The sequence below is a fragment of the Prionailurus viverrinus genome, chromosome D1, assembly GCF_022837055.1.
Source record: "Prionailurus viverrinus isolate Anna chromosome D1, UM_Priviv_1.0, whole genome shotgun sequence".
Taxonomy (NCBI): domain Eukaryota; kingdom Metazoa; phylum Chordata; class Mammalia; order Carnivora; family Felidae; genus Prionailurus; species Prionailurus viverrinus.
In genome coordinates, this window is record NC_062570.1 from 110479326 (window position 1) to 110490474 (window position 11149).

The following is an 11149-nucleotide window of genomic DNA, read 5'->3' on the forward strand; positions in this document are numbered from 1 at the left end:
AGCCCTGAAGACATCGTGCTCTGTGATATGAAGCCAGACGCCAACGGACAAATATTGTATGATTCCACTCAATTGAGTTACCTGGAGCGGGCATATCACAGACAGAATGTAGAATGGTGTTGACCGCGGCTGGCGGGAGGGAGACCGGGGAGTTCATGTCTAACGGGGACAGTAGCAGTTTGGGGTGGGGAAAAAGTTCTGGACGTGGGTGGTGGTAAAGTTGGCATGACAAAGTTTGAATGCACTCAAAGCCACTGAAGTGTGCATCTAAAAACGGTTAAAATGGTAAAGTTGATGCTATGGATATGTATATATTACCACACACACACACACACACACACACAGGCACATGCAAGCTTGCATTTCCCACTCCCCGACACTGCCCTGACTTGTTCTGGGCACTCTGTCGAGGCTTGAGGGGATTGCAGTGGAGGAGACAAAGCAGACAGCTCAGGGAGGCAGGACACCTGATGGGCACTGGGGATGGGGGCCCCGGAGACCAGGGAGGAGTTGGGGGTGGCTCTGGGGAAACGAACGTGACTGGGAGACAGAAGGGGGCTGGGAGGCAGGGGTAGGGCAGGCAGGGAAGGAGAGAGGGTGCTTTGAAAGGGTAGATGGGGCGGGGCGTGCGTGGAGAAAGCCAGGTTTGGGAGCCTGGGTGATAAATGTCGAAGAATCTGCCAACCGTTTAAGCAGCAGGGAGAGCAGGGAAACAAGGTGGGGGCCAGAGAAGCAAGGCCAGGAAGGAGGGAACCCACAGGACACTGTGGAGAGGAGAGAAGCCGCCTGCCTGCGGTGCGGGGGGGAGGGGGGAGGAAGGAGCCCCAGGTCAGCTCCAGGGAGGGGTGAAGACAATCTCCCTGCTCAGACCTCGAGGGAAAAGGGAGAGTAGGGGCAGAGCGGTGGAGATCCAGGGCAGAAGGGAGGTTGACCTTAGGAGGGCACAAGGAATGGCCTGTATTTCCCAGGGAAGGAGAGAGAAAATGGTGGGGGGGGGGGGGGTGGAAGGGGGGTTCAGGGGCTGGACAAGAAGGAAGGACCCTGTGCCAGCCTAGCTCAACTGAGACCCTGGAGGTGAAAAGGTGGGGAATGAATTACTCGAAGGTAGGGGGCCAGCCCAGGCTGGCAGCGAGAGGAGAGGGCTCACTGCAGAGCCTCTGGGTGCTCTCTGACCCCAGATATTGGGCAGTGGCTCTTCTGGACTGACATAAAGCTCCCTTGGCCCACCCCGGCACTCTCTGTCTTGGGGCGAGCACCTCCCCCTCTCCCCACACACCCTCCCTTCCTTTCTTGGTCTGGGCACACTCACATTCTTGCCATGGTCCTGGCCGGGCTCTTCCGGGGCCAGCTCTCCGATCAGCAGAGGCTTCATGAACTTGTGCACAAAATCAAGGTCACGGTGGAAGGCTCGGAAGGCATCCTGGGGAGCAGGAAAGCAGGTGGTGAGTGGGGGCCTCAACCCAGGGAAAGCAGGGCTCACCAGCACCGGCTCTCTGTGTCCCCACTTAGCCATTGACTGAGGCCTCCCGGGACCCGGCCCTAAATGTTCTCTCCAGCCTCATCTTGGTGGATCCCTCTGTGCCCGGCTGCACCGGCGGCATGCCTGGGTCGCCACCCTGAGCTCACCAAGGGTGCATGCGGACATTCAGGATGCCGCCGAGTGAGTCAGAAAAATGCGCCCATCCAGGGAGAGGCACTGTGCGGGCACAGAGCTGGGCAGAGCCCAGGAAGGATGAGATTCTCCGTAGAATCCCTCCAAGGGGTGCCTGGACCACCCACCAGGCTGTGCACCTGGCTAGCCGCCAACAGCACCGGGCTGGAGCCTGCTACGACACAGAAAACGTGCTTAGGAGATCACGTCAAACCAAAAACAATTACAGAACTAGGTAAAAACCATTTCTGAAAAAAAAAAAAAAGTTTTCGTAATTTGAAAAAGTATGAAAATAATTACTGAAATTATGAAAAAAAAACCTTGGAGAAGCCTTACACTATTACGTGTTGTTTATTCCATTACTTTTCCAACTTTCTCTAACACGGATACATTGCCTTTAAAATAAAAAAATAATATTGTAATATCATATCATCATATTATGGTAATTCTGATTATAAAGTAATAGCATGCTTAATTTGGGCAAATTTAAGGAATGTACAGAAGAATAAAGAGAAAAATAAGTACCACCCAGACGGTGAGCACCATTGTTAATATTTTAGTTCATTTTCTCCAGGTTTTTTTCTGTTATGTCCATTACTTTTTTTTTTTTTATTTTTTAATGTTTATTTTTTGAGAGAGAGTCAGAGCACGAGTGGAAAAGAGGCAGAGAGAGAGGGAGACACAGAATCCGAAGCAGGCTCCAGGCTCTGAGCTGTCAGCACAGAGCCCGACGTGGGGCTTGAACCCACGAATCATGAGATCATGACCTAAGCCGAAGTTGGACGCTTAACCGACTGAGCCACCCAGGCGCCCCTCTGTTAGGTACATTATTATCTAAGCCACCTCATAACAGATGCAGCAGTTCCATTAGAGGTGAGCTGGCATCAGGTCCCCCTCGTGGGCTACAACATGCTGTCCCAGTGGTCAACAACATTTACCCTGCAGTGAACCAAACTGAGACATTGCAGGACAGGGGACTAGAATGACGCCATGAGAAATCATCAGAAATGTCACCGTAGTGGAGAAAAAAGTGTGCGTGTGCGTGTTGGGAGGTGGGTGTTTCGATTTTTAAAAACCGACAAAGATAAGACAAAAAGATATAAAAACAGCAATGCTTGGGGCGCCTGGGTGGCTCAGTCGGCTGAGCGTCCGACTTCAGCTCAGGTCATGATCTCACAGTCCGTGAGTTCGAGCCCCACATCGGGCTCTGTGCTGACGGCTCAGAGCCTGGAGCCTGCTTCGGATTCTGTGTCTCCCTCTCTCTCCGCTCCTCCCCTGCTCACACTCTGTCTCTCTCTCAAAAATAAAGATTAAAGAAATTTTTTTTTAATGAAGAAACATTTATTTTTAAAAAGCAAAAACATACCAACAGCAATGCTTGATTTGAAAGGCTCATATTTGGAGGGTGGGGGGGGAGAAAAAAAAAAACCTCAGCCGTTTTCCAAGACATTTTGGGAGTCGAATGAGAAAATTTGAATATGGGCCGGACATCTGATCACATTAAGGAGTTATTAGTTTTCTTAATAGCAGCAAAAGCATTGTGATTATTCTTAGGGGGAGGTGGTGAAGAATCTAGGGCCGAGGTTGCAAAGAAAATCGCACGCGCATAAAGAGGGGAAATGCAAAAGTGGCAAAACGTTGCGATCTTGGTTGAGGAAATACAGGTATTCACGACAGCAATCGCCAGGCCTCTCCCGCTCCCTCACTGCATCCCTGGCATCAAGTCTTTTTGCCCAGTCTTTATTCCATTTGTATCTAGAACAGACTTACAAAGCCACACTTTGTGCAGTTTTGGAGGAAAAAAAAAAAAAAATGTCCATGCCCCACTAGCTGAACAGAAAGGGCTCAGATCAAGTGTATTTTCAGAGCAGAGATGTGATGCTGGTCTGGGCCCCGGGCAGGAGGGGAGGGGGGCCTGGGGGCCGGCGCTGACCAGCTCTGCCACTCTGGGCCAGCCTCAGCGCCCTCTGAGAAGTGAGGACCTTCCCAGCGCCAAGTTCGAGGCCCCCCGGGGAAAGGCCGGCCGGGAGCTTTGAAGGCAGGGCCCGGGGAATCGGCGGTGCCGTGGAGGCAACGCTGCCCTCCGGTGAGAGCCTACAGAAGCCTCTTCATTGGCCCTCCTCACATCAGACCTCGGCTTTCGAGAAATGACAGGAAGTCCTTGGTGAGGCAGTTTCCTGAGGGCCGGCTGCTCTCTACTCCTCGCTGGGAGGTGAAGCTCAAGTCGGCAAGTAGTTCTGACAGCTTTCTGAGCAGGCCTGGGGGGACCACCCACGAACCCACCAAGCTCGTGCCCATGCCGGGGTCTCTGCACGGCTCTTCCTTCTGTCTGGAGCCCTGCTCCCATAGTGTCCCCCGGCTGGCTTTTCCCAACCACCCTCCGGTCCCACCCTTTCTCTGGGCCTCGCCCTGTTTTGCGGTCTCCCTCACAGTTGTCGAATTCACAAGCCATTGTATGTACTCACTTCCTTCTCGCTGGTCTCTCCCACAAGGATACGCGCTCCACAAGGGAAGGACCCCAACTGTCTGGTTCACTACGAGCAACCCCGGTGCCTAGGAGGGGCTCGCAAGTGAGTGCGAGGGCCCAGGACCCCCCAGCTGTGCTCTCTCTGACCCGCGGAAGCCTTTCCACTCTGCAATCACGTTCAGACTCTTCTTGGTCCGTTTGGTGCAACTTTGCTCGTGCTTCTAAGACCCCAGAACACTTCACCTTCTCCAGCACCCGTGCTGGTGACTGTGGAACCACCCCACACTGACACAGCCACTGAGTCACAGGCTTTGTGTATGTAAGGCAGTAATCTTTACCAAACTCTGAGGCAGGCCCTATTTAATTTTGTTAGGTTTAAAAAAAAATGTTTAAGATGTTTATTTCTGAGAGAGAAAGAGAGAGAGAGCGAGCAGGGGAGGGGCAGAGAGAGAGGGAGACACAGAATCGGAAGCAGGCTCCAGGCTCTGAGCTGTCAGCACAGAGCCCGATGCGGGGCTCGAACTCATGAACCGCAAGATCCTGACCTGAGTCGGTTAAATCGGATGCTTAACTGACTGACCCAGGCACCCCAGGCAGGTCCTATTTTAGAGACAAGAGGCTGAGGGAGGTGAAACTGCTAGCCCACCGTCACATTCCAGGTGTGCCTACTTCTAGAGTTTTCCAATGTTAGTACACAGGCGTCCGTCCAAACGAGCTTTCTCCTCCCTGAGAATTGAGCACTTTTTTGGGCCTCCCCGCTTCGGAGCGTGGAGTGTCGCGGGCAGGCCTCACGCACTTACAGAAAGTTCTCGGGAGCTGTTTGGTTACAGAAGGGTCTGGCTGGTGTAAGGTGGGTCCCCAGGCAAGGCAAGACAGGGCAATGCAAACGTTGACTTGGAACCAGAATCTACCCTAGCCCAACAGGAAGGGAGGCCAAAGGCTTTCCAGGAAGGGCTGGGACAGGGGCAAAGAGAAGGGAGTGGGGACAGTTTGGGAGCAGACTGGAACTGTCCCCAGGAGGGCAGGTGGGCAGGTGTGTGTAGTGGGGGGTGGGGAGGGCAGGCCGCAGGAAGAAGCACCAAAGGTTCCCAAACGGAAGACACGCACGCCACATTTCCCGCTTCTGCCACCAACCCAGGGCCAACGCCAGCCAACCTCTGCATGAAGACACCTTCCCTGGCCCGGCCCCAGGGTCTTCCGACCACACCAACGGTTGGGTGCCATGATCTGTTTCCGGCTATGTCCCCTTCTCAGCAGAGCAAAGCTAGTCTCCGGTCCGGCTTTGGACATCTGGGGCCTTAACCCGGGACCGGGAAAGTACAGGAGCAGCAAAATCAGGGCATTCCAGGTTTTCCAGGTTGCAGGGACTCTGGAGAACAAGAGGGGTTAAAGAGGGAGAAGCAGAGGAGGGACCCTGAGTTCCCGGCCAGAGACGGGGTCGCTGACTTCCTCTGCACAGCAGAGGCCCTGGGCCAAGGGAAAGGGGGCAATGGAGGCTGTGGGCAGCCAGAGGGCCCTCGAGGGGAGTGCGCCAGCTGATGTCTGGCCCATGCAACGCCCCCCCACCCCCCGGTGGGAAGGATGCAGTCGCAAAGGAAGCAGGTGCCTGCAAAAGGCAACAGATTCTCACGGATGCTAAGACGTGGGAGGATGCTGAGCTGGGGACGGCACCCTCCCTGAGACCGCAGTCAGTGGGAACGGGACTGCTCGGTCCCGATCCAGCTCTAGGAGGTACAGCTGCCCTCCAGTCACAACCAGAAGACGGATTTCACATGCAGTAAATGCCCCTTCCTTTGGTAAAAAAAGGGGTCACTGAAGTCTCTCTTCTTCACACTCCGTTTCCTATTTCCTGAACCCCCTTGCCATGTGTGCTGGGGACATGCACGTGCCCACCTGTGCGCGGGAGGCCAAGGGACACACAGTAAGTACAGTACCGATCCCTCACACTCAGAGCGCGTCCTCAAGTTCAAGGGGTGACCTCACGCACAGCCCATTTGAGCCTGGCAATGACCTCCCATTTCACAGACCTAGAACGCAAAGTGCACAGCAAGTGCCTTGCCGCGGGATTCACAAAGCTGGGGTGCGATTCTAGGTCCTCTGCCTCTCGAAACCGTGGCCCCCCTGCCCTATCTACAGGAGGTCAGAGATTTGTTCCATTTTCAGTGTGGCGCCTTTTCAGAACAGCGTAGGAGCAGGTTCGCAGATGGAACCAATCCTGACCTCTTCTCACCTTCCCTCGGTTCTAAGAGGGGACCTATGCAGACAGGGCAGGAGAAGTTGGAGACAAGGCAGGCCCAGGGGGCAGAAATGAGGGAGCTGGTGCCTAGAAGGAGGGGGCTTGAGGAAGGAGTGAAGCAAACCCAATAGATGCGGTCACTCTCTGAATTATTCATCTTTTTTTTTTTTTAAGTGTATTGATTTTGAGAGAGACAGTGAAGGAGAGAGCACATGCGAGCAGGGGAGGGGCAGAGACAGAGGGAGACACAGAACTTGAGCACAGAGTGTGACCGACGCGGGGCTCGATCCCGTGAACCACGCGCTCATGACCTGAGCCCAAACCAAGGGCCGGACGCGTCACCAACTGAGCCACCCAGACGTCCCTGAATTATCCATCTTTATGCCCAGGGCCCAGCCCAAAGCCACAGAGACCCTGAATCCGTGTGTCAGATGAATCGTAGTTGAAGATGAAAAGCCCCAAGTCAGGAAAGTTCGGAGGGCCAGAGGAAGAAAGAATAGGAAGGGAGGGTGGATGGGAGAAGGGGAGGTGGGAAGATTCAGAAACCCTCGGCTTAGGGCTGAGCCCTGCCACTTGAGCAAAATTTTAAACTTGAGCGAGGTCTTTAAACCCGAGAGCAATGAGAGATACCTGTGGGGCTGAGCTAACATGCAGGCGTGTGCCCTGTGAGCTGCAAAAATCAAGTTCAGGCAACGCCAAGTGCTAACTTCTGCAGAAGTGCCAAACGACAACGGTCCTTGGCTCAGTTGTCCTTTCGAGGAACAAAGAGGTGTTCCTGACTTCTGAGGCCTTTTCTCCAGGAGCAGGAAAATCCCTTCTTGAGGCCCCGAATGGTCTCAAGAATGGCTTCCTTGACTTCTGACCTCTTGGGAGGATGTTCCTGCCTTGCGATGGGCTCAAAACAGTGCACTGCAGTGCTCCGGGGGGGAGCAGTCCCTGTCTGCTGCCCAGTCCCTCCCCAAGCTTGCATGGCGCAGACACTCTGTCTCTCCCCAAGCTCTGAGGAAGAGGTCCATGCTCTGAGGGGCAAAGCTACCTGCTGAACAGCTTAAAACCAAGGAACTCTTGATTCCTAACCTATTCCTGCCTCTCCGAGCCCTGCTTCCCGCGGCCTTTTCCCATCCTGGTCCCAGACAGCAGACAGAGAGAGAGAGAGAGAGAGAGAGAGAGAGAGAGAATCCAGTCTTTCACTCCACTGTTAACTCAACCACACCACCAGTTAGGGCATGCCGCTCCATAAAAGCCTCGTCGTAGAAGGTAGTAAGCTTTGGGGGAAAGGGTTGTATATAGGCGTTGCTACTCCGATAAAAGCTGGCATAGATTCAAACTTCTTTCCTCCCAATTCCTTGTTGCTTACTTTTTAAAAATTTCATTTTAGAGAGAGAGGGAGAGAGAAAGAGCACAAGCAGGGGAGAGGGGCAGAGAGAGAGAGAGGAGAGAGAGAGAGAGAGAGAGAGAGAGAGAGAGAATCTCAAGCAGGCTCCACACTTGGCGTGGAGCCCAACTCGGGGCTCGATCCCACGACCCTGGGATTATGACCTGAGCCAAACTCAAGAGTCAGATGCTCAGCCAACTGAGCCACCCAGGCGCTGCCACTGCCCCCCCACCCCCGCCGCCTTGTTGCTCATTTCACACAATCTTCATTTTTCTCCAACTTGTCTGATAACGCTTTGTCCGTGGCATTTTCCTCGCGTTTACAGCTTACGAAGTGCTTTGCCACACAGTACATTATTTTTCCACGTAAGAAAATATGTTTGATAGTGGAAAGACCCCAACCCGGAGTCAGGTCTTTTACTTGAGTCGCCCTTACCCAACTTCCCCCAACAGTTTGTGGGAAGGTCCCCAAGCCGTAACGCAGATGGTCTGAAAACCTCATGTCCACTAAGTTATGATTCGCATTACAGCCCCCGGGGCACTGTTCTCCAGCAGGCGAGACCGGATGGGCCCCAAAGCTATAGGCATCTTCTCCTGTGGGCCCTCCTGGGGATCTCGCATATGCCTGGCCCCTGCTCATCAAAGCAGCAAGCCATTAACAGCCGGAGATTACAGCTGCCTGGTCTGGCCTCCTTGGCTAGGCCCGTCCCAAGGAGCCTTGAAAGAGGCAGGGAGATCAAAAGTTGCACCGCCAGGGGCCCATACTGCTAGGACAGCAAAAGCCCCGGACAGCAAACGTCCAGCTGCAATGATCTACGTATCCGTCCCATGGCTTCTCCCCTCTTCACCCTGCCCAAGTAGCTTTCAGCTCATTGCCACCAAGAGAGGCTTTCTTCCCTCCTTGACTCCCTCTTCGCTTCCCTCTCTCCCATGTGAGTCCACTGGGTTCCAGCTGCACCTTAAAGAAATGCAAGCATTTCAGACTGGGGGCGGGGGTATGAGGGGAGGGGGCTGGGAGGTGCCCCAGGGGCAGAGCCACACCTTTGGTGTGGGCAAGATGGGCAGCTGTGGCTCCTGCCCAGGCCCCATCGCCCCAATACCTTTCGGTGTGCAGATGAGGAAAGGGCATTGCTGGCAGGATTCAGAAACAGAGGACCATTGAGTAGTTGAGGAGCCCGCGAGTAACCTTGGTGCAGCTGGGACCTGTAGCCAAGCCAGCCTAGTGCTGCTGAATCCCCAGCAGCTCAAGGCCCCTCTCGACCTGGGCTTTGCAAACGCTCTTTCCAGTTCCCCACCCCGGGGCCCAAGAACCCACCCCCCGGGGGTCCTTGAGGGCTTGGGAACAGGAGGTCCCGGGCGGTCCCTTCGTGGCAGCCACTGTGGACCTTCTTAGACAAGGATTCCAGCGGGAGCAAGCCAGGCCTGGACGAGCTTTTTCCTTCCCCGCCCCCTTGTCTGGCTGGAGAGTGAGGGACGCGCGCTGAGTCCCACAACTGGCCCCTCTCCCGCTCGGTTCCGCGGTGCCCCTGAGCCGCCATCTTCCACGCTGGGGGTGCCACCCCCCCTAAAGCCCGATTGCCCCCTTTGGAGAGTCCCTGGCTCCGTGTGAACCCGGGGGGAGGAGCGGACGCGTGGGTCCCAGCGCGCGCAGTAGACCCCGCACGCTTCTCCACCGCCCGGATCCCCACCGCGGCCCCCATAGCCGGGTGGCCCGGGCCGTCCTAAAGGATGAGGACTGGGGGGGCGGAGGGCGAGCGCAGGAGGCACACCTTTCCTTTCCTCCCCGACGCCCCAGGCTCCATTCAGCGCTGGAGGTCTCGTCTGCAGCCCTGGGACTCCTGGCTCCCCACTCCCGCCTGCAGCAGAGAAAGGTGGCGGGGGAGCCCCCAGGGCCTTACCGTCGCATCTTCCCCGGCGTAGTGCCCGATGACCCGCTGGCCCCCCGGGTGCCGGCTGGACCATTTGGTGATGTTGTAGACCTTGCGGTCGATGACGAGCCACTTGTCCGTGCGCAGGTTGTGCTTCTGAATCTCCTCCCAGCTGAAGGTGGGCATCGGCGCCTCGCGCTCGGTGGCCCCGCCGCCCTGGTTCCCCCCTTTCCCCATGCTGCCTGCCGCCAGGGACGCCCCGTGCACTGCGGCCTCCTACGCCGGCGGCCCGAGAGTGCGGCCCGGGCCCTGCTCGGTTTCGGCTTTTGTCTTCTCCTACTCCTCCTCCCGCCGCGCCCCCTCCCCCCGGCCTCCTCGCCCGCGCTCGGGAGTATCCCTGCCTTCCCTCCCGAGTCTCTCCGGCTTCCCAGGGCCCTCAATCGGTCCCTTCCCTCCGCCCCTCCCTCCGCCCGCCAGCCCGCGGTGGACTTTCGCCTCCAGTAAAAACTCCCGGGGAGCTCAGGACCCCGATGACTCCTCCGCCCGCCCCTCCGGCTCCCCCCGCCCGCGGCTCCGCATCCTCCCGCGTTCTCCGCCGCCCGGGTTTCCACAGTGATCAGCAGAGCGCTTGCACCAATCCGGGCGCGTCGCCCCGCCTGCCATTGGCCCAGGAGGATCTTTCGAAGGCCAGCGGGCTGGAGCGGCGGTCCCCGGCTCCCCCCGCCCGCCCGCCCGCTCGCGCGGAGTGGAGCCCTGCGGCGAGGCCGCTACGTGTCCTCCCTCCCTCCACCACCTCCTCTCCCCCGCCGCCCCCCCGCCCCACTCCAGCCCCGGGGCGCCGGAGAAGATCCCAGACGAGCCGCGCGGCGGCGCGGGGGTGGCTGCAGGGTCCCGCGCGCCCCGCTCCGGGGCTTTGCACCTGATGCCGGCCCACTCCCGCAGCGGCGGGGCCAGGTGACGCCCTTCCCCCCGCGCGCTGGAATCGGGACTCCCGTGTCTCCCGCCTTCCACGCTGGCGCCGTCCCGCAGCCTCCCTGGAGCCGGCCTCGGCGTCGCCCAGGGCTCGGAACCCTGGTAATGCGGAGATCTCAGAAAAGAATTGCGGGACCTCCGCCCTGCCTCTTTGTGCGAGGCGCCCGTGGTGGTGGCGGGGGAGCGAGGGGCGCGACGGTGATCCGGACGGTCCTGGCCCTGGACTCTGGAAGCGCACGGTCTTTGGGAGACGGAACCGGCGTGCGGTACAGGACCACACACGACTCACACTGGACAGTAGTGTCGCACACAGACTCCAGGAAATAAAGATGGAGGCACCTAAAGGCTAGGTGGGGAGGCAGGCCCCCAGACTCCAGCTGGATCGGTGTCCAGAGCGAAAGGTCTCGCCTGGAGCCCTGGATCCCGAAGGTGGACTGAGGATAAGTGGGATGTCAGGAAAACGGGGGGTGGGGTTGAGGACAGCCTTGGGAATCAGGAGTAAATGAGGGGCCCTCATATTTCAGCGGGATGGTTTCCAGGTCCCTGAGCGCTGGCACGCTCTCCTGATTAGGGTGTCTCAC

General features: G+C 57.2%; 1 protein-coding gene across 1 annotated transcript in view; it reads right to left on the reverse strand.

Annotated features, from left to right (window-relative positions):
* Positions 1–9984, reverse strand: part of FADS2 (fatty acid desaturase 2) — a 33230-nt gene extending 23246 nt beyond the window's left edge. Inside the window, exons 1-2 of the mRNA XM_047877624.1 lie at positions 9627–9984; positions 1310–1420 (exon numbers count right to left, since the gene is read on the reverse strand). Coding sequence (XP_047733580.1) covers positions 1310–1420; positions 9627–9833 — 318 coding nt within the window. The 5' untranslated portion in view covers positions 9834–9984. The remainder of the gene's footprint in view (positions 1–1309; positions 1421–9626) is intronic.
* Positions 9985–11149: the final 1165 nt, after the last annotated feature.